Consider the following 24,263-nt stretch of genomic DNA (forward strand, 5'->3'; position numbering starts at 1 on the left):
AGCGCAATTGTACGAAGTGCCACGAGTCATTGTTTCAACCTTTGAATCTGAACCACACATACAAGAAACTACAGTCTGTCCTATTTCTGTACCTTTTTACGAAATTTCAATCCGATCCTCAGAGAGAGAGTTATGACGATTTTCCCCAGGTCACCTGTTTTGAATGTAATTCAGGAGTCTGAAAAAAGGCCAACTTCCTCAGATCATATCTCCGAAAATATCACGCGAAAAGCTCTGAAATTTGGACCCAAGGTTCAGTGCCAATTCTTCTCAAATGAGTTTTTTTTGCGACTTCTGAAACGTCACAGAAAAAAGTTATAGCGAAAATTCCACGATGACCTGTTTGGAGCAGCGAAACCCTAGAATCCAAAGCTCTGATACCAAATGTTATGAAACCAGCTCAAGAAAAGATAGAAAAGATAGATCAACGCCTTAGAATTTAGCCTCTTCGAGGGGGAAACCTCCTTTAAATTACATAAATGAACAATTCTTGGATGATACAAATGACAAAACCTCCTTTCTATATATAGGAGTCTAAGGAGTCACAATATAATCCAGCCGACCTAACAATAATAATATAAAGCCACAAAAATAACAATAGATGGATTCTATGGGGCACAGAAATAACAATATGGGGGTAATAGGGGCACAACAATATAAATAAGGGGTATAACTACAATAGTAATGGGGTAATCACTAGTATTATAGGGACCCAACACTACATATGATTGTGTGTGGAACCAGAGAGCTAGTAAATGGCGGTGCCTATGATTTTGGGTGGCCTGGTGGAAGGTTGATTGGCTTGGGCTGGACTAATGGAGAAATTATGGTTTGCATTGTTCAAGACGACAATGTGTATCGGTCATATGACTCGATTTTGTGAGAACTTCACTAAGATCTGGCATTTAACATCATCACTCAGTGCCAAGAGGCATGCTAGTATCGGGACTTGGACTATAACTGGGAATGGGGTTGGCATTCGTAGTATATCCCCCTCCCCTTTTCGGTTGCAGTTTTAGGTGTTCGAGAGGCATCTTAGATATCTTTGTGGGGAGCGATTCTTTTCCCCTCGAATCTCAAATCTGACCTTTCAACTTGGGATCTCTAACAAGTGGTCAAGATGGGATCGAGACTTGGATTGGAACTGGGAATGGGGCTAACATTCACAGTATCGCCCCCTCCCCTTTTCAGTTGCAGTGCTAAGTGTTTGAGAGGTGTCTCAGATGTCTTTGCGGGGAGCCATTCCTGTCCCCTTGAATCTCAGATCTGAACCTTCAACTCAGGATCTCTAATAGGTGGTCAAGATGGGACTCACTTTTACCAAGCTTTTGAGCTAGTTCTTTGCAAAGAAGGAAATGCACATTATGATGGTTGGTCTCGATGCCGCTGGTAAGACGACCATCTTGTATAAGCTAAAGCTGGGAGAAAATGTTACAAAAATCCCTACCATTGGATCCAATGTGGAAACCGTCGAGTACAAGAACATCAACTTCACTGTGAGGGATGTTGGGGGGCAGGACAAGATCTGTCCACTATGGAGACACTACTTCCAAAATACTCAGTGTCTCATCTTTGTGGTTGATAGCAATGATAGATACCATGTTGTAGAAGCGAGGGATGAACTACATAGATTGTTGAATGAGGATGAACTACGTGATGCTATATTACTTGTGTTTGCAAATAAGAAAGATCTTCCAAATGCTATGAATATTGCAGAGATCACTGAAAAACTTGGGTTGTATTCCCTTAGGTAGTGCCACTAGTATATCCAAAGCACTTGTGCCAATTTTGGTGAGGGCTTCGATTGGCTCTCCAACAACATTGCAAGCAAGGCTTGAAGAAATATGGTGAATTGGGTTCCTGGAATTTTTGTAGGGCAATGTCACCTTATTTGAGTTTTTGTCAGAGACAGTTTGAAGAAATAAGTGCAGTCAAAGTGACTTTTGACTACTATTCAATTTCTTCTATGGGTTTGGATATTTGAAGCGTTATGGAGGTCAGCAACTATTTCCCATTCCCGAGCTAGGGAGCGTAGAGGACTGTAGTGATTTGTTTGATTTACAAAATTTGAAGATGCTTGAGCTGCATGGACTCTAAATGGGTAGCTGGAAATTGATGGTCGAATCATAAAGGTGTCGGCAATCAAGTTGAAATGCAAGACTTTGGGGCTAGTGTTGATGATTTTAATGTTGATTTTAATAATAAGTATGTCATAATACTTCTGGTTGTTATTGAAGTGACATTGGTCTGACCAACTATTGTCACATTTTTTTAGTGTGTGTTGGAACTAGTCAATCTGACAATACAAAAAATTGCGGGATATGATGAAGACATGACACTGAATATGGCATTAGAGGAGATGCATCATATATTAAGGGATGGTGGACAGTCAAGATTGTGTGATTTTATGGAATAGACTCATGATCATGGTGTATTATGACTCACATATTGTAATTAAAACATATCTACATGTCATATATTGTTTTGTAATGGTTAGTTGTGGTCCTTCAAATGTTTTATGTACCTGCTGTAAGACCCAGAGAGGCATGCATACCCTTTGTTATGTGTTCCCTCTGTTAGAGAGTTTTGACAACCTGGAAGAGTGTGTCATGTGGGATGGATACACTTGGGTGGGCCGTATTGGCTTTAGACTCCATGAGGTGAAATTTTATATTTAGGGGGAGTTCATCAAGAGGTTGGGTGAACCATGTATGTGAAGGACTTCCTAGTAGACTCACAGTTAGAGTGGTTTAGAACCCATGCATTCCCGTAGATGGTTGTTACTTTATATGGACATCGACAATTGCATTAACAAGGTACAAGGTGTAATTACCAAACTAGACCAGATGTGATATAGATCTTGTAGATTGATCTCGAGACAAGTAGTCATTAAGGGGGAGTGATGGAAAATGTAATTCCTACTTGTCTCAGTTGTGACTTTCTATGTAAAGGAGTTTGTTCCTACTCTATAGGAGTTGTTATATCTATATTTCTGTAGTTTGGTGTGTGGTTGAGATATTCTCTCAACTAACTGATTGTGTGTCCAAGATGGTTTCCCTATCTTGAGACAACACTTCTTGTATATATACGTAATATCAAAATTGATCAATGTGTATAGTTTGCACTATCAAATTTTATCTGAAACATCGCTCTCATATCAATTTGCTAAACAGACAAAGAAGGAAACATAAACTTAACACACTCAAAATCGGAGCTGCAGTTCAATTACATTTCTTGCTTAATTCAATTGTTCAAATCTTACATGATTATAAATATTCGAGAAGAAAGATAAGGTTAACACACTCAAAACTCTAGCTATTGTTCAATTGCATTGCTCACTCAATTCAATTTTTCAAATTTTATATGATTATAAAGATTCAAAACCGCTAAAAATAGCTACGTTAATCTTTAGATCTCACACACATGACACACACATCACTATCAGCGCACTAACACATAGATTAACTTTATATAAATAACTCGAACACACATCACTATTAGCTCGCCGACATGGATTAACTTTGTATAGATAACTTGAACACACACATCACTATCACCTCATTGACACATATACTATTCTTAATTAGGTTTCACGAGATGTATATCAAATATGTTTGGTCATTGTGCTAGCTTACAATCACATGGAAAATTTTAAATTTTAAGAATAGAAATGTATTTAAAAGAAAAAATTATAATTGGTAATTGTGCTAGTTTACATTTTCACGAAAAATTTTAACTTTAAAGATGAAAAACTGTTTTGAAGTGTAAAAATTTTGGTTAATTTTTCTAATCTAATATGCAAACTTTCAAATATTTGGTAATAATTTTGTTAAAAAAAGTTAAATTTTTATATTTTTATATAATCCTTGAAATTTTGAAAATTTTAAAATATAATAAATTTTTCCTATAAAGTTTGGGCCAATCATTTTTATACCAAATAGGAATTAGTTAGTTATTTTATACAGTCATAACCTTAGCACTAGTTTGGGTGAGATTGCCAAACCTACCTTTGCATCTCTGGAATTTCTCTTCGCTAGAGGCCATTGGAAATGCAATTAGGAAATTTTACTGTAGGTGCCGAGAAACAGAGGAATATGCTAGAACCACATATGCGCGGATCTGTGTGGAAATGGACTTTAGCGCCGGATTCCCAGCTGAAATACACCTAACAAGTAAAGACTATGTGTGGAACCAGAAACTCGATTATGAAAGTGTCCTCTTTAGATGTCGACCTTGCTTTGAGACAGGCCACCTAGCCAAAAATTGCCCAAAAGCCTCCCAGAAAAATTCTGCTAGAAAAAATCACCACAGATCTACATGGTGGGAAGGAGCACAAAAAGAACACTACACTGTCAGCAAGGAAGAATACTCTCGAGAAAACTTTGAATTACAAGAAATCGGGCAAGATAGAAACAACTCTCAAGACAAGCAGGGGGAAAGCCCTGCCCAACAACAAAAAGGTGAACTCAACAAACCCTCAAGCATCGACAGTTATGAGGTTTCGAATAACGCGCAAAATAAATCTTCATTTAACAGGAAAGCAGATCTCCTAGACCAAACTTCTTCTCTGACTATCTCGAAAAGACGAACACAATAGATCGCGAAGTTAAGACACCAATGTCCCAAGAACCAGAAGAGATGAAGGAGATGCAAGATAAAGAAAGTTGGAAGACTGTAGAGAAGAAAAAGAAAGCTACATCACCAATCTCGCCAAGAAAGATGAGGAGCCAGACAATTAGAAATTAAGAAATTATAGGTCCGATAGACCAATTTGGTCTTAATGGACGTTAACCATCATCATCATCATCATCATCATGAAATATGATGCCATTTACTAAATTTAACCCATAAAATTTTCCTTGGTGAAGGCATAGTTTATTGTATTCAGTTTGAGTCAAAATACTTTCACTCTTGATTAATTTGCAAATTTTTAAAAACCATTTGCAAAGTTTATTAAATTTTTGGTAAAATTAAATATTAAATTTATTTTTTTAGAAATTGAAATTAATTTTTGAATTTCTAATTTTTGATGGGTGGATGACTAGTTTTCTTGTTTAAAATCAATTTGTTAGCTTTAATAATTGTTTAAAACAAAAAAAAATGGCCAAGTGTCCTCATAAATTAATTATAAAAAAAAAAATTGAAAATATAACTTTTTCCATTATTAATATTTTCTTTCCATTCATTATAATATTTATTTTTAACTATAAATATTTATTAACTTGTAATCATTCATGACTGACTTTCTATTAATTGTTGTATTCTTTCTAATAACAGTGAAGTTGTGAAGTGTCCTCATAAATTAAATATATAAATTTTTCCATAATAAATATTTTCGTTCCATTTATTATCATATTTATTTTTAACAATAAATATTTATTAACCTATAATTATTGTATTCTTTTTTTTTAATAACAATGTTTTTTCAAGGTTTCCATTAATGTATTTTATTGATCATAATAATTTTTTTTATAGTTTAATTATTTAATTGTTGCTGACCCTTTGTCATAGAACTATGTTTTTACATTTATCCATAAAATTTTACTTCTTTTCAATATTACTTTTTCAAAGCTGATTAATATATCCAAAGAAGTTAAATGATATCAAGAATGATATAGTCAGAAAGGGTAATCTAAAGAGCCCAGAAAATAATGCAAATTCTGGCAAGATTATGATAAAAATTGGCAGAATTCAAAAAATTGTGGTTTATAGCTATCAAACTTCAAAATTGTGGGTGCCTCAGAGATTCTTGATGACGCTGAATCCATTTCCACCATAAAAATAAATAAGTGATTCAAACACTCCAACACTCTGATTTTTGGAATTTTTTTAGAGAATTCTGACCAGAAATCTATGAAATAGCCAAATTTATGGTTTGAGTAGACAACTCCTCTTTTAAATTGTAAATTGTATGGTTGTCTCTGTTATTTCAAATGGAAATACTGATATTTCTATGAGTTTGTCCAGGAACGTAGAGTTTTAGATCTAAGTGCAGTTGCGGTGATATATCCTAGTCTGAAGGGGTTGCTCAGAATCCTCCTATTTCCAAACATTCCAACATAGCAGGCATCCATAATCGTTTAATGTGGTTAACAATAGATTAAAATGCAGTGTTATGGGGATTTCATCGCACTGCACTTGAGGATATTTTTGAGTTATTGTAACGATTAAGGGCATTGAAAATATCTTCAGTGTGAATAACAGAACATATAAATATCATTTAAAAAATATATGCATGATTATTGCATTATGATAAACCGATAAAAAACCATGCAATATAATAGTCCGTCGGATTCATAACAATGCAACGTTACAGAGACGGAATTAGCGACGAGTAAAACGATAACTAGAAGGTACAGATATCATAGCCATTTCCTCTTTTTATTGTAGATAGCCCGTTCCATAAAACATAGTTTGGACAGATAGAGATGTAGATTTAGCAGTACAAGGTGGGGTTGGAGAGCAGATACTGCTCAATCTTCTTGAACATGGCATTACTCTGTTCCTTCATCTCTTGTGCTTTGCCTTCGTCAACCGGAGCGCCAGGGAGGGTTTCGTAGTTGCAGATCCAAGTCACCACACAGCCGCCTTCTTTCCTGGGAACGATTTTGAGCTCAAAGTTTGAGGCACTCAGTTTCTTGCCGAGCAGCCCTCCTTCTATGGTGGTATACTTGAACACCATCTTCTCCTCGTCCATTTCATCGACTCGCTCCTTCTCGTAGCTGAAATCCTTGTTAGCTGAGACATGAAAATGAAAAACCGTTATAACTGCACTCTAAGTCAATAGAGGAAAAAACTAGAAGCTGAAATATAATCTTGATTTATCCCCATTAATGTTGATTTTATAGCCATACTACCAGGGGTGAAGTTGAGCTGCTTGATGGTGCCGACTCCTCCATCTCCCTGCAGGAAGGTGACGGAAGAGAAAAAATCAGGAAAAATCTTTGGAAGGAGGTTGTGGCTGTCCTTCACTAGGGCGTTCCATAATCTCCTTGCTTCCACCTCACTCAAATCTTCACTTGTTGCAGTCCCACTCACCATCTCGATTACCTAAACAAGTCTATCAACAACAAGAAATATAAGCTGCTTGTTGTGGTGTGCACTAAGGAGGAGGAAGAAACGGTATATATAAAGGCTAACACCCAGAACGGTGCATTTAAGAGTAGTGGTAGTTCGTTAGATGTCACAATCACGGGGTAATGTGATCCTGAGTGAATTCTTTGCAATCGTATGCCGTCGAGAATGTCAAAGGCAATAATGGAAAAGGCAGGTTAGTGCAACTGCGAACCCCATCACGGATTTCCCGTAAAATGTCGGTAAGACGACTGTAGAATGTAGAAACCAGGATTTTGTGGTGGACCGAAATTATAGATGCTGCTCAACTGGACCGAATATATAGGTTTATCTTTACTGAAATGGTTTACAATTGTACATTTATTTCAGATTCACCAATTACGTTTATCAATTTGTTGGGTAGGCCTTTATTTTGACAGCGCATTACGCTTTTCGAAAGCGTTCGGGTTTTTGAGCTTTATTAGTGTGTATTTGTACTGGGCTTTTCAATTGCCGATGGCGTCATTACGGAGGTTGATTACCGGCTTTTCAAATGTCGCCTCTGGTAAGTGAACTTAATTATTGGGCTCTTTAGATGCCTTGATATTTTCATCGTTAAAAAAAAACTCATAAAAATAGTCAATTTATACTTACCCATGTTATTTTTAATAGTTTTATCAAATTTATATTTTTTTAAAATTATTTTCTAATTAAAAAATAAAACCCATAAAAATTGAATATTTAATATTTTACACAAATGAGAAAATTGAATTTTGAAATTTAATTAAAAATCATTTGTGTTTATGGTACACAGTAATTAATATATAATGTTATTTCTCAAATTATTTATATTTATTGTACATAGTAATAAGTGATATAGTACATAGTAATTAACAATAGAGTACACAAAAGTCAATTCTTCTCATCATTACACAATAAGAGGGGAGACATTTCAACCAATCACATTGAGATAATAGAAATAAAATTTTATTTAAAAATAATAAATTTAATTTCATAATGTTATATATCTTGCCAGCGACAGATATAATAAAGAAATAAGCATAATAAGAAAATGGAATGTATTTTGATGAAAAACAAGTAGATGTCATAAATTTGAACGCGAAAAACAGGGCATGTCATAAATTTAAGTGTAAACAATAATTACAACAAAGAAATATGTATGAGAAGCAAATGAAATGTATTTCTATGATGTGTTTACTAACAAAATTGTAATTATGATAAAATTAAAGTTAATTAGAGGTTTGTTTTCATATTATATTTTATCCTCTTTCCATGTGAAAACAAAATTAACTATAATAAAATTAAAGTTAATTAAAGGTATGCATACAAATTATATTTTATTTTCTTGGGATGTGAATTGTAATTTTTGAATATATTTTAGTGAAAAAACATCTATTTAACCATCATACTTATTTACACTGTATAAAATATTATATTTAAAACATTAAAACTATTGCAATTATATAAATTTAGTCTAGTAAATGTTATGATTATATAAATTAAGTCTAATAGACATCTATTTATAATAAGCATCAAAACATTTCATAATAGGTTTTACATTACTAAAACTAAAAAAATCATAAAATTAACTAAATTATAACTTTATTATTATTATTAATCAATTTTTTTTAATATAAATTAAATAAATCTCAACTTTTGATCACTGAATATCCTATAATATTCTATGGATGTTAAATCTCTAACATGTGCCTAATAAATATTGATAACTAGATTGAAATTCTAAATTACTATTCCAAAATAGGCACATTAAACTAATTATTTATTTAATATTTTTATTTTTAATAAAAATGTTAAATTAAAAGTTATATTATTAAAAAATAAAAGTTGAATAAATTTAAGTAAATAATTGAAACATGTATTCTAACTAATAGATAAAATGAATCTCCCGGCTGGGGTGACGATCGAGGGAAGTACTATCGAAGATGGGAATGATTATCCCCCACGTGACCATCTTAATTCATAAACATGTTGGTGCAAGACCGTTGAGAATCTGCTCGACGAATGTTCTTGAGACAGTGGAAGGAATATTAGGGAGGTTGCTAACTTGGAAAATCATTTGGAACAATAATGCTATGAAATTTGTAGCAGAGGATGGAACTGTTGGCTCCAATTCTACAAGTGGACTTCTCCGAGCCCTGAGTTGCTTCACTGCTAGAGGTGTGTTTTGCATAGTGGTTCAGAGGTCTGAGAAGGATGAACTGCAAGTTCCTCTTGTTGCTCACTTTGTAATTCGGGACCCGGGTTCGACTGATTTATTGGGCCTTTACACTGATGGAAATATTCGTGGTGAAGGTGACAACCCATTACAAGGATCCTTCCAAGCGGTTTGGCTGTGCAACGCAAGGAAGGTCGCGTTGCATGTTAGTGGATTATCTCAGGTAATTTTTTGCCAATCTCTCCATTTTGGGTGGATTATTCGATCTTCTCTAGTATTCTGGCCTAGTTTTCTCCCAAGGTTGCTTGAATTTGTGTTATGTATAAAATTTAAACAAATTTAAGGGGATAATCATCCCGCTCTATTTTTATTTAGGAAGTTTAGTGTTATTCTTCTTTTGTCAGAGATCTATCGGCCAGAGACAAGTTTGACACTTCTTAGTCGCTGCTGGTTAGTGTCAGGAGCATGGAGAATTTTCTTGCTCTGGGCGCTTGGCTATTGGAGTCCTTGGAGTGTTGGGTTTAGGAACGCCGCTTCCAAATCTTGTTTTTTATCTTAGTGACCACAATCCATTGTGGGCGTCTGTTGTTCATTGTTTAGAGTGTGTATTTGGGATTTGAGGTGGGTTTCCTAGGGAAACTACAACTTCCCAACCATTCTCAGTTGGGGTTGGTGTAGCCCTCTTCAATTGTCAAACCTCGGTGGGTCCAGAAGAGAGGCATCGTTTGTACATAGTTAGAACGACCATTTGTTGAGGGTGGGTGTCGTTTACTCAATAGGCCACCTATGTTGTGGCGACGTGGTCGTTCTCGTTGTGGGGTTGGGCAGTGGAGCCAAGGATATAGATTGCAAGGGGATCCTTTGGCAAAAGAGGGCGAGCTTGATCAATTTCTTGGTGGCTCTCCTAGGTGAGTTGATCTGCCACCCGCTTTTCATTTAAGAAGCTCAAATTCGCCTTGTCCATGCTTTGGTGGACCAACAAGCTCAAGACAGTAGAAATGACCACAATGAAATTCTCAATTTTCTTAATGATATTTTGCACAACTAAGGATGCATCTTAGATTTCCATGAGTTACTAAGCCGTAATCAGAAACACTTGCAAGATCAGATGGATAGTTTTGAAAGGCAGTTGGCCCATATGGAGTCTCACGTCCATGATACCTTTCATCGCCCGACTAATAGAGGTAACTCTGCACAGGGTGCCAACGATATTAATATGGAATGAAGAAAGTTGGAAGCATTTTGTTTTTTCTCAATTTTGTGCTAGTTGGGTTATTGACATGAAATCTCCCAGTTTTGTTCAATCAGTATCCATCTTTCTTTGTATGTATTTGTTGGCCAACAAATCCAATAAGAGTGAGGCTTTTGTTTACTCGCAACTTCTCTACTCACAATGTAATCATCTTTTGAATTAATAACAAATCTTCAACTTTAAAAAAATGATGAAATGACTATTTTCTAAGCATTTTACAATTTATGAAAAAGTAATTGTATTTAATAATTTTTATAAAATACTGAAACTAAAATTAAATAACATAATCATGAGAAAATTAAATTTGAAATTATGAATTTTAATAAAATTCTAAAATAATTAAAATACAATAATTATGTTTAATGTAAAAATTTAATATATTTATATAAATAATTAAATTTTAATAATTATTTAGATAAAATAAAATAATTAATATTATAATAATTATAAATATCAATATAAAAGATTGTTTTTATAATTTTGTTTAATAAAAATCTATTATCAACTTTATAATATAAGCGGTTTTGATAAATATAATAGTTTTGTTTTATTTTTAAATATAATATTTTATAACAATTAAGTAATAGGGTGACAAGTTGGGGTCAGAGTCTAGGTTTTGATAAATATAACAGTTTTGTTTCATTTTTAAATACAATATTTTATAGCAATTAAGTAATAGGGTGACAAGTTGTGGTGAGAGTCTATATGGTCTCAGGAAAAATCTAATAGTTTATTTTTTATAGGGCTTTTCACAATGTTTCCAGCAACTTAGTAGAAGCCTTAGCATTATGGAAAGGTGTTATGAGGCACGTGATTTAAAAAGATAGCAATCTAATAATTACAGTCCACTTTGAAGTGGGAAGCTCAATTTACAATGAACACAATGTATAAGAAAAGATTTGATGATCCTAAGATTAGTTCTCCTTGATATATATATATCCTCCACATCAAGTTGGCCTAGAAGAGATGAAGTTAGCCTGAGGACATCAATACGACCTACCTTGAAGCCTATAAATAGAAGCAAAGTCAAATTCATTCGGATCATCCCATCCCAAGCAAGTTCGATATCTATAAGGAAGCTAGAGAAATACTAAGTGGGTCTAAGGAAGCCAAAGGAAGTGCGATTTGGGTAGAGTCTAAGAAGAAGAATAAAAACAAAATTTTGGTGCCTCTCTCTCTTTGTTTCATGCCCTAGTTTGGGAGATTGAATTTTTCCAAGTTTTGCTGATGCCAAAAGCTGCCTAATGCTGGAAGCTACTACATTGCTGAAGTTGCTGGAAGAGAGGTCATAGATCTGGGATGTTGAATTGGTGTGGAGGGAAGGTTTGGTCTTTGTCTAGGGTGAAGAGTCTCAAAGAATACTATTGAAAGGAAGAAAATTTGGACTAGGCTTTCCCCTCGAGAGGGGTTTTTCCCTGGCATAGTGCCTATATCTAGTGTCAATTTTTTTATGTGCTTTTGCTTTGGTAATTACTTGATGAACTAAAATAAAGAATATATAAATAAAGCCTAATAAGAAGTTAATAAAATCACAAGTAATTATCAAGTATAAGAAAATATTTCTGCCTTTCCGGTATTCTAACAAGAGAGGGAGGTGGGAGAGAGAGGGAGAAAGCAGAAGGAAGAGAGAGATGACTCAATAGAGAGAGAGAGAGAGAGAGAGAGAGAGAGAGAGAGAGAGAGAGAGAAACACATAGAGGGAGAAAGGTGGAGAGAGAGAGGGAGTGATAAGAGATAGATGGAGATAGAGATATAGATATGGAGAGAGAATGTGTATGTTTGGGGGTGAGATAAAGGGAATAAGAAAGATACACATAGATACAAATATAGATATTATACAATATTATATAACCATTCTAGAAACATATTAACCCCAGATCTATCAAGCACTAAGAGTGATCAAATATTTCGAGGTGCAAACATTTCCTCAAGTTTTGCACTCAGAAAATAAGTTTGCAGCTCAAGAGATTTGATCCCTCTCGAAACTTGATAGATTGGGGGTTAAGATGGATCTAGGTTGGTTTGTAACCAATCTATTTCTTTTAGAACACACCTTTTATACATGTCCTTTTAATAAACTTCAACCTCAAATAAAAAACGTTTTCTTTAAATCACCTTTAGTTTTATCCCTTCATAAATAAAATTATGAATGTATCCCTTTCAAATACATAAAGCATTATTTTCAATAATTTCCAACGTGCTTTGGGCTTTGCTAATGCACCTTGCACTATGAGGGTGTTTTTTACTAATGCATTATTTTATGAAGAGGACCCACATCACTGATAACACACCTCTCACTGCAAGGAGGTCACAGTATCCTGAATTGCTGTAAGTTTGTTGTGTGTAACACAACTTTCTGGTTTTTCCAATAGTATAACGAGTGTAGGGTTTTTCCAACATTATAATAAGTGTGGAATAGATTCCACAATGCATTATAGTGGATTTCTTTAACAAAAAAAAATTCTCTTCTCACGCAGACTGCAATTGCTGACCTTGGCTCTTGCTCGACTTTGTTGAAACCTCAGTCTAATACCAATTTGATAGACAGACAAAGAAGGAAACACAAAATTAACACACTCAAAATCCTAACTGTTGTTCAATTACATTACTTGCTTAATTCAATGGTTCAAAGCTTACATGATTTTAAAGATTCCAAACACTAAGAATAGCTATGCTAATATTTAGCTCTCACACACATGACACACACATCACTATCACCTCACTGGCACATAGATTCACTTTGTATCTGACACATAGATTCACTTTGTATAAATAACTTGAACACACTAAGGACACACACATCACTATCACCTCACTAACACATATACTATTCTTAATGAGTTTTGATGAAATGTATATCAAATGTTTGGTAATTGTGTCAGTTTCCATTTTCAATCAAAGGGGAAATTTCAAATTTTAAAAATAGAAATTTATTTTAAAGTGTAGAAACATACAATTGGTAATTGTGCTAGTTTACATTTTCAATCACAATTGTTTTTTAATTTTATGTATGAAAAATTATTTTGAAGTGTAAAAATTTTGGTTAATATTTCTAATCTCTCATATGCAAACTTTAAAATATTTGGAAATAATTTTGTTAAAAAATTCTAATTTTTAATGCTTTTATATAATCCCTCTGAGTTTTTTGACGATTTTAAAATACATTAATTTTATCCTATAAAGTTTGGGCCAATCATTTTTACATCAAATGATTGGTCCAAAAGGTCGAGCCTAAAAAATGAATATTGTGGATTTTCTAAAACCTCAAAGCTCTCAAAACCAACTAAATATTTCACATGAAATATGAAGCCATTTACTAAATTTAACCCATAAAATTTCCATTTGCCTACTACAGAGTATATTGTAATCAGTTTGGGTCAAACTACTTTTACTCTTAACTAATTTGCAAAATTTTTAAAAACTATTTGCAAAGTTTATTAAAGTTTTGGTAAAATTAAATATATTTTCTTTTAAGAAATTGAAAAATCAAATTTTAAATTTTTAAAATTTGAATTTCTAATTTTTCATTAGTGGATGATTAATTTTATGTGGTTTAAAATCAATTTGTTAGAATTAATAATTGTTTAAAACAAATAATCTAATCACCAAATGTCCTCATAAATTAATTATCCAAAAAAATATTGAATATATGAATTTTTCCATAATTAAAATTTTCTTTCCATTCATTATCATATTTATTTTTAACAATAAATATTTATTAACATACAATTATTCATTATTGGCTTTCTATTAATTGTTTTATTCTTTCTAATAACAACGTAGTTGTGAAGTGTCCTCATAAATTAATTATCCAAAAAAGAAATTATATATATGATTTTTTCTATAATTAATATATTCTTTCCATTTATTATCATATTTATTTTTAATAATAAATATTTATTAACCTATAATCATTCCTTGCTTGCTTGTATTATTTTTTCTAATAACAATGTTTTTCCAACCCTTTCCATTAATATATTTTTATAGTTTAATTATTTAATTTTTATGGACCCTTTGTCATAGAACTATGTTATCATCTACCAATAGATTATTAGGGATTAAATTTCCCTTCTACCAAGGTTGTAGTGATTAAATCATGCACTTAATATAACTAAAGTATATAGATTATTAGAAGTTAGATTCCACTCCACCGAAGTTGTAGTGCTTAAATCATGCACTTGATTTAACTAAAGTATATGATCACATTCAATTCTCTACTATTTACATAAAAATGATATAATACTAATAAAAAATGTTGCATATTACACTTTTTCAATATTATGTTTTTACATTTATCATTTATGCATAAAATGTTCATTCTTTTCAATATTATTTTTCCTACATTTATCCATTTACAAACGACTATCTGTGTATAACGATCTTGTATTATTTATCCACATACTACATAGTTATGTTGGAAGCGAATGCACTTATTGATGCAGTTCTAGATCCCATTGGCCCTACATGGAGGATCAGGCACATTGGGGATGAGGGTATATCTAAGAGACTTGATAGATTATTAGTGAATCAAACTCTATACAATCATCTGGTGGGCATTAGATCTTGTATTATCCCTTCATTTATTTCTGATTATCAGCCAATCATGCTATTATAGGATGGGGAGAAAAAAGAGGAGGATCTACCATTTGAAATTTAATCTGAAATGGCTACATACAGAAGATTTCAAGAACCTAGTTTATAATTTGTGGAAAGAGGTAATGACTCCTCCCCCGTTGAACTGCATGTCATCAAGTTTCCAAAAATTAAAATCCCTGAAAAGAGAAGCTCGTTAATGGATCAAAGAGAAGGAGGAAGAACCTAAAGCCCTAAAAGAGATAGACTACATACTCCAATATTATAATGATCCTCCAGACCCTCTATACTTTTTAGAATGATACAAAACCAAAATTATTGAGATGGAGAAAATGAGGAGAGTGTTTCTTCGATCACAGGAAGAAGATATCTATATGAAAAGCCGAGAGATTTGGGTTCAGGATGGAGATAAAACTCCATATTCTTCCACGTGCAATATAATCTCAGGAAACAATCTAACTCTAGAAGGAAGATGAGGGATGCTACAGGTAATATATATTCCTCTCAATCGACTATAGAACAGGAAGTTGTTACACATTTTAAAGGGCTATACAAGGCTCAGGAACATGATTATTCATCCCAAATGGAATATATTTCTCTTGTCCCCAACATGTTCTTCGAAGAGGATAACGAAAATCCAGGACAATTGATTATGAGTGCAGGGTTGACAGAGATATTGAAGGATTGTGCAAAGGAAAAGAGTCTTACACCAAACGGGTGGGGGGTAGAATTATTTCTACAGTTCATTAAGTTGATGATACTAGACCTTTTGGCGATTGCTGAAGAATCAAGGATCCACTGATACATTTCGGGGGCCATGAATGCCACATTCATAGAACTGATATATAAGAAGGAGAAATCTGAGACCTTTGTTTTTTTTTTCTAGGTAAAAGTAATCTATTAATATGTACAAAAAGATACAAAGAGGACAAGGCCTCGACCAAGGTATCGTAGAGTATACAAAGAGGACAAGGCCTCAACCAAGGTATCGTAGAGTATCAACAAAAATTGGACTGCCCCAACATTGGGGAAACTAGTCCAGTGAGAGCAGAAACCTCAAAAATGGTATCACTTCTCAAGTCCAGACCCCACAAAAGAAACAGTAAGATGGTTCCTTGACGATTAGTCTAGATAGGAACCCAGAACCCATGCAACACTAGAAAAAACCAAAAAGACCAGATAATGAACAGCTGGGCTGCCATAGCCAGCCTCGAACTATCATCAGGCAGCCCCTGCCTATACTCCGTCAGCCACATCCGCTGCCTGGAAGCCTCGTCATGGAATTGGCTCCTCGATGATTGGGCAAGCTCACTCATCCACCTTGTCATCCACCACGTCCTTGGAAGCGTTGCTGTGTGGCTCTTCCCCACCTCCATGAGTCTCTCCCCCACCTTCGTTATTTCATTATATATCGAAATACATTGAAAATGCATTGAAACTGGATTTTTTGCGGACCTCAAATATTATCAAATAATATTTAGAGTACCGTCAGGTTCGCATCATCGCATCGCGCATATGAAGGTGTGAAGGCTCCGCCCCTTGGTTTCCGCTGACGTGATATTGCGATGCGATCTAATCGCAATCGCATATTGCTGTATGTAAAGGCCTTGCCCTTTGTGCCCCACATTCTGCGATCTGCCGATGTGGTTTAGGCCGTCGATCCATTTGCGCGATCAACGGTCCTTTTTTAATCGCTAATCACCGTAGCCATCGCAATCTGCATCATCGCATCGGGTTCACATCATCGCATCGCACATATGAAGGTGTAAAGGCTCCGCCCCTTGGTTTCCGCCGATGCGATATTGCGATGCGGTCTGATCGCAATCGCATATTGCTATATGTAAAGGTCGTGCACTTTAGTCTCCCCATTCTGCGATCTGCTGATGTGGTTTGGGCCGTCGATCCGTGTGTGTGATCGACGGTCCTCGTTTAATTGCTGATCACCATTGCCATCGCAGCCTGCATGGCAGGCCTTTCAAAACTTGAACCACCATGTTGAATGCCACCGAACAGGCCATGTGAGGTGAAGAGGGATTCATCCATTGCGTTCTTACCTGTATCCCTGCGATTACTGTGACTAGGAGCGCCTTCCTGAGTCATCTCCTTCTCAACTATTTCATTGAATTCCTTCATTTGTGCATCCGTTGCAATAGAAAATAATTCATTAGCTTTCAGAGTAGTGTTACTCTCCACCCGTATGTTAGCAAGAAGGTCAACCACCTTATTTCCTTCCCGGCGAATATGTTTGAAATTAACTGCTCTGTGGGCTCTGAGCCAATCTTCAACAAGTTCCAGTCTTTCAGCTAGTCTCCAACTGTTGCCAATTTTGTTTGAGGGAGTCCCCTGCATAATTTTGTTCACCATATTTATTAGTATTTGAGAGTCGCCTTCAATGATGAGAGGTAAAAACTCATGTGACTGAGCTAAAAGGAGTCCTTGCCATAACCCTTCAAGCTCTGCTGAGTTATTAGAGTCCCATCCTTTTGAGCCTAGAAAAGTTAGAAGGATGGCCCCTTTATGATCTCTGAAAATTCCTCCAAACCCGGCTTTACCTGGATTGCCCTTTGAGGCTCCGTCGAAATTCAGTTGGAACACATTCTGAGGAGGAGGGATCCATTTGTCTGAGATTGGACTTTTTGGTATAGTTTTGGCTGAATTTTTCAATTCTTGATTCCAATGTAGATTCCAGTTGTCCCAAATAGTCTTTTCTTGTGGCAGTGAGGAGAGGTCGCTGTCATGCCATGATTGGAGTAGAAGAATTTCCTTAAGGTTTTGACAGACATTGTTCCAGATGATGTCCATAGGCGTTGAATGATTCTTGAAGATGCGTTTGTTTCTCTCCTTCCATATAGTCCACATAAGCAGGCCGGGGATAAGCTTCCATAAGGAGTTAAGAATCTTGCTCTTATAAAATTTCTTACCCAATTGCGAATAGTGGTAGGGATGTCTTCCTTGATTCTACTATCCCTTTGACATCTAAAACTGACTTTTTCCCAGAGCTTATGAGCTAGAGGGCATGTGTTCATGAGATGCAAAGTGCTTTCTTCTTCCTGATTGCAATTGGGGCAGATGGAAGGTCCATGAAAGTTTCTCTTCCGTAGATTATCCCAAGTGAGGATTTTGTTCTGACAAAGCAGCCAGAGGAAAGTGGACACCTTCGGCCATAAGTTGGGAGCCCAGATAGCTGTCCACAGTGGATCTTTGAATGCAGATTCTTTTATGATTATGTTGTAGGCTTCATGTGTTGTGAACATTCCCCTGTCTTCATATCCCCATCTAAGTACATCATTCTTTTCTGAATATCTGATTTTCCAATTGGAGAGTTCTGTTCCAAGGATCAGTTGATCTAACTCCAGGCCATTCTGGATAATGTGATCAGGATTGACCCAATGCCTGAAGCCATGCGATAGGGTGGGCTTCCAATATTGATTGATCTTATCAAACCTGTGAGCTTCCCAATTGGGAATTTGGTGAGGATTAATCAAATCTTTTAATCTATGTTGTTGCTGCTAGGAGTCCTCCCATAATCTCGCAATAGGACCATCCCTGACCTCCCAAAAGCTATGTTGCTGAATTAGATTTTTATGTTGCTTTGCTGCATTCCAGACTAATGAACCCGGTCCTATATCAGTGAGTCGGATAAGATCCTCAGCAGGTCTATTATTGGCATATTTGGCTGTCCATAGAGTGGCCCAAGGAGTGTGGGGTGTAGTGAGCCAGTTCCACCAGATACATGCTCCCATAACAGCATTGCTATGATGAGGATCACGGAGCCCAGTCCCTCCTAAGTGCTTAGGAAGACAAACTTTTTCCCATTTAACAAGAGCCCATTTGCGTTTCTGACCTGAGTTACCCCATAGAAAGGATCGTTGGAGCTTTTTTATTTCTTTGAGAACCCATTTAGGCACTGCTAAGATTGAGAAAAGATACAATGGCATAGGTTGAAGAATAGATTTGATTAAGACGAGGTGACTTGGCAAGTTAAGGGATCTGTGAGTCCAGGAAGAGAGACGCGCCTCTAATTTTTCAAGGAGCAAATTCCATGAGGAGTGTTTCAGGGCGACATCAGTAAGGGGAGCTCTTAGGTAGTTGGAAGGAAGAGCGGCTATCGGGAAACCCAGAATCCGAGAAATGGAGGGTTGGGTAACTATAGGGGTATGAAAGAAGAGACTTTTAGATTTGGCTTGGTTTATAGAAGCTCCAGAGGCATCTGAAAAAAGGTTTAACAGAGATTTTAACTTGCGAGCATCTTGGACTGAGGGGTGCACATAAAGCATGTTATTGTCTACAAATTGCTGATGGGTGAAGGGAGGGGAGTTGGGAAAGGAGAGGCCTCGTAGTTGCTGTGAGTGAAGTGCATCTTTGATGCATCTACCTAGACCTTCCGCCATGATAACAAACAAAAAGGGGGATAAGGGATCTCCTTGATGAATACCTCTAGAAGGATGAAAGGGGGAGGAAGGAATTCCATTAATTAGGATGGAGAAGAAGGTGGATGAAATGAGACTCATTACCCATCTGACCCACAGAGGGGAAAAAATAAAGGCATTTAGCCGTTTTTGAATATAACTCCAGCTTAGACTATCAAATTCTTTAGATAGATCTATATTAAGTAGCATACCTACTTTTTTATGCTGCTTCAAAGAGTGGATGATTTCGTGCGTTAGGATAATGCCATCTGTGATTTGCCTGCCCTCCACATACCCTGATTGCTCTGGGAGATAAGTAAAGGGAGCAACGGTTTAAGCCTTGAAGCAATGAGTTTGGAGACTATTTTGTAAATGACATTGCACAACGCTATAGGCCTGAATTTGTCAGGGGTTCTAGACTGCGCTTCTTTAGGAATGAGGGTAATGAAAGTGGCATTCATGGATGGGAGCATCCATCTGTTGGCTCTAGATTCTTCCACGACCTTCGAGACCTCCAATTTGATCATCTCCCAGAAATTGTGAAAGAAGTTAGAGGTAAACCCATCAGGACCTGGCGCCTTCCCTTCTTTTAGCTGTTGGAATGCTTTTTCCACTTCCTATAAAGTAATCGACTGGAGGAGCAACTGATTATGTTCCTCAGTGATGATCTTTGGAATGTATTGGATTATTTTATCAGAGACCTCCGTCCTATCTGTTTGAGTCTCATGATGAACCCGTTTGAAGTATGTCAGAAGTTCTTGTTCTATGGCTACATGGTCCTCAACTTTTTCTCCTTGGCTGTTCTGTATATGGTTAATGGTTTTGGTCATTCTCCTTTGGATCGTAGAGCGGTGAAAGAACTTTGTATTATTTTCACCATCCTTTAGCCACCTGACCCGTGATTTTTTCCTCTAAAGAACTTCTTCTTGCTTGTCTCTTTCCAGGATTTGAGATTGTAGGTGTGTTTCCTGCTCCGAAAGCTGCTCTGTTCACCCTTCTATGATGATTTTCTGTTGCAGTTCTGTCATTGCTTTATTTAGTGCTGTTTGTGCCTAAATTATATTCCCAAAGGTAGACTGGTTCCATTGTTTGATATGAAATTTGAGACTTTTTAGCTTTTGGTGGAATTGGAACATTTTTTATCCCTCCAAAGGCTTGAAGCTTTTCCAGATCGTGTTGACGAAGTTGTTGAAATCTGGATGTGACAGCCAGAAGGCTTCAAAGCGAAAGGGCCGACGTGCAGTGTTGCCTGGTCTGGTCCATTGGAGAGCGATTGGCCAATGATCAGAACCTGTGAGGGGCAAAATTGAGGCTGAGAGGTCTCCGCCTAAATGGATAGCATTATCAGAGAGAAGGAATCGATCTAATTGTGAGGCTATTTGATGAGGCTCTGCTCTTTTATTGTTCCAGGTAAAAACTCCATTATTGAAGGGTAGATCAATGAGCTAGTTATTCTGGATGAGTTCCTTTAGATGACAACTTTCTTTATCTAGTCTGCTTCTGCCTCCCCTTTTTTCCTCCAATTTGGTAATCATATTGAAGTCCCCCCCGTAATCCAGAGTGGGTGGGTCCTTTCAGTGTTGATTATTGATAGAGTATTCAGTATGTCTATCTTTTGAGTAGCTTCGTGGGGAAATTAAACATTTGTTAAATGCCCATGGATATTTGTCCCTGTTATATGGAACAAAGCCTGAATGAGGTGCTTGTTCGCTTGGAAGTTGGAGAGTGTGATTGTCTGTGCGTTCCAAATGATTGCAAGACCTCTTGATGCCCCTAATGCATCTACTACAATTGCAGTACAATGTGGCCAAGCTTTGGCCATGGTTTTTTCCAGAGCTGCTGAGTTACACGTGGTTTCTTGTATGAAGAAAATGCTTGGTTTTTCTTGCTGAACCATGCTTTTTATCGATCTGTACTTCCCGGGCTATTAAGCCCTCTAATGTTCCATGAGATGAGCTTCATGATGAGATATTAGAGAGGGTAGTATAGTACTTCGTGAGCTTGGAGTATCTTCCGGATTCCACTAGCATTTCCCTGATGCGAATGGTTCGTTGAAGATCTGTTTTCCTTCCTCTTTTCTTGTTGTCTTTGTTGAGGATCCTTCCATTCCATTGGCTTCCAGTTCTAAGGGTTCGCTATCTTTGTGCTATTGATAAAATTATTTCCAGATTGTCCAACTGTCTTTCTAGAATTTTGTCATAACTTTTTGTTTTACAGGCTTGCTCTAAGCCTAGAATATCCAGGTCTCCTATATCTATGCTTTCTGGTTCCTCTTCCATATTCTGCATTTCATTCCTTTCTTCTATATTTCCTTTTGTATCCTTCAGAGCAGTCTGCTCATTATCTACCGCCATATTTTGAGTGAGCTAGGCGGGAAAATGGCTGGGAGATGGAGAACTAAGGTCAACAGTTTGCTTTAATTTCTGAGGAATCACTGTGCTGGTAGAAGTTGAGTGAGCTTTTGACTTGGGCTGCTCCTTAGGGGGAGCCAGTGTTTCAAGATTGTTTAGATCTGGCTGAGCCAGGGACTCGAAGTTGTTCCTGGTACTCAGTTTGGAGGGGATATCAGCAGTGGTCTTAGGATGAGATCCAGATTTTCTGAGATTCTTTCTGCGATGGGAGACTTTGGTGAATCCATCAGCATCTGATTTTCCGGAAGGAAGAGGGGCTGAGGTTTTCAGGTTAGATGGGCAATCTCGAAATAGATGACCAAGAGCGTGACATTTATTACTGTGGAATGGAACATGTTCATAGTTGATAGATTGGATCCATTCAAAATCGTCATGAAAGAGACTTACCGCATCTAGCAGGGCATTGTTGAGGTGCATATAAACACATATACGCGCATACGAGGTGTATCTTCTAAGCTTAGTTTCCTCTGCAACTTTGATGAACTCGTCAAGACCATTGCCAATATCTTGTAATGATGCCTCATCCCAATACTCCAAAGCGAGGAAGTAGAGGCAGATCCAGACTGGAGCCCAACTGACATCCTCTTTATTCGGGTTAAATCTCTCGACCCAATCTCTGAGGTATAGGCCAGTGGCATTAAAGAAATACGGCCCTCCATCAATGATTCTATTTCTATCCTCCAGACAGTTGAAAACCACTGTGAAGAATCCCTTGGGGCCTAACTACAGGGTAATGTGACCTTTCGGCTTCCATTTGGCTGCGATCCATCCCTGCAACACTTCTTCTGTGGGTCAAAAGCCAATAAACTTCCCTATCAGGGCATGATCCTTCATATATTGGATTTGTGTGTTGATGCTACAGCTGGGTAGCTTGATCTTTAGTCTCGTGGCTGCAACTGGCTTGCATGTGGTGGAGGTCGCTTTGTTGACCTCGTTAATTGTTTCTTTATCTCCTTGAGAGTCTTGTCCTTCTTCTATTTCCTCGTGGACTGTTTGTTTGCAGGCTTCCTCCTGCATTGGAACCTGTTCATTGTCATTTGGGGGAGGCTCTGTTCCCTCCCCCTGAGGTTTACCCATGATTTTCTCACCTCCTTTGTCCGTTAGTAGTTTGTCTTGTAGCTGTAAGAGTTGGCAGGGTTTACTGCAAACCCTGCGGCCTGACGTTGCAGATTAGTCCTGAACCCTAGCTGCCATGAATGCGGCTCCAATCTGAGACCTTTATTAATTATAGATCGATCTCTCATTGTAATTTAGTGTATAAGATGATATCAAACCTGATAGCATGCAAACTCAATTCTGTTTTGTCGAAGCACATCACTGTTGAAAAATTTGGGTTTTTGGAAGGTAAATAGATACAGTATGCCATTAGTATCGTTCAGGAGGTGATACATACAATAAAAACTCAGAAGCAAAAATCATATCTACTAAAGGTAGACCTGATTAAGGCCCACGACTACATAGATTGTGAATTCCTTAAAGGCCCACGACTACATAGATTGTGAATTCCTTAAAATGGTACTGATCAAAATAGGTATCTCCCCTACGAACATTATTTGGATTATGGCATGTATTACTACCACAAATTTTGTAGTCATTATAAATGTGTTGCCGTCACAATTATTCAATGCTCACAAAGGGTTGAGATAGGGTTGCACTCTATCCCCTCTACTTTTCCTCCTTGTGATTGATTGTTTAAGTAGAAACTATGGGAAGCGATGGACAATGGCCATATTTCCGGAATTAATGTTTCCAGACAACACGCTATTACACATTTAATGTTTGTTTCCGATTTACTATTTGGTGGGGAGTCCTCTATTGGTGAATAGATAAATATTCAAAGGATCATCAAGTCCTTTGGAATTGCTACAAGCTTATGATACAAAAAGGTTTTATCCGAATCCAACACACTTTCATGCTTAGCAAAAGATAAAAATTTTACAGACTAACAGACTTTTGCAAATCCCTAAAATCTGATTTAAATAAAAACCCTTTTCTTTTTCTTTTAATTCTCTTTGAAAAAAATAAATCACTTTAAAAAATATCCCACATATTTTTTCTTTTTTCTTTGAAGCAGAATTTCAGTTAAATTTGTTGTGTGGAACACAACTTTCTAGCTTTTCCAGCAATATAACGCGTGTAGCATTTTTTCCAGCATTATAGTGAGCATGTAACAAATTGTACAGTGCGTTATTGTGGCTTTCTTTAACAAAAAAAAAAAATATCTTCTCACCCAGACTGTAGTTGTTGACTTTGGGTCTCCCTTGGCTCTATTGAAATTGTTGGAAAATGTAATTCCTACTTCTCTCAGTTGTGACTTTCTATCTAAAGGAGTCTGTTCCTACTCTATA

At 36.4% G+C, this 24,263-nt stretch overlaps 1 protein-coding gene and 1 pseudogene across 1 annotated transcript; one reads left to right on the forward strand and one right to left on the reverse strand.

Moving 5' to 3' along the window:
• Nucleotides 1–1,304: 1,304 nt before the first annotated feature.
• LOC149225871 (ADP-ribosylation factor 1 pseudogene) lies at nt 1,305–1,838 on the forward strand (annotated as a pseudogene).
• Nucleotides 1,839–6,219: 4,381 nt separating this feature from the next.
• On the reverse strand, nt 6,220–7,087 carry LOC149225872 (pathogenesis-related protein 1-like). The gene is made up of 2 exons (XM_089375158.1): nt 6,858–7,087; nt 6,220–6,738 (listed from the first exon to the last, which is right to left on the reverse strand). Exons 1-2 carry the CDS (start codon nt 7,039–7,041, stop codon nt 6,437–6,439), a joined length of 486 nt encoding a protein of 161 aa, XP_089231284.1. The 5' UTR covers nt 7,042–7,087; the 3' UTR covers nt 6,220–6,436.
• Between the last annotated feature and the right edge of the window lie 17,176 nt (nt 7,088–24,263).

Source organism: Pinus tabuliformis, chromosome J (genome assembly GCF_031772625.1).
Source record: "Pinus tabuliformis cultivar Carrire ecotype Pingquan chromosome J, CPIR1, whole genome shotgun sequence".
Classification (NCBI taxonomy): domain Eukaryota; kingdom Viridiplantae; phylum Streptophyta; class Pinopsida; order Pinales; family Pinaceae; genus Pinus; species Pinus tabuliformis.

Bases quoted from the DNA above. Each gene is read 5' to 3' on its own strand.
- LOC149225872 (XM_089375158.1), bottom strand. From the start codon at position 7,041: ATGGTGAGTGGGACTGCAACAAGTGAAGATTTGAGTGAGGTGGAAGCA. The intron at 6,739-6,857 runs GTAGTATGGCTA...TTCATGTCTCAG, and splicing joins GCAGCTCAACTTCACCCCTG to CTAACAAGGATTTCAGCTAC.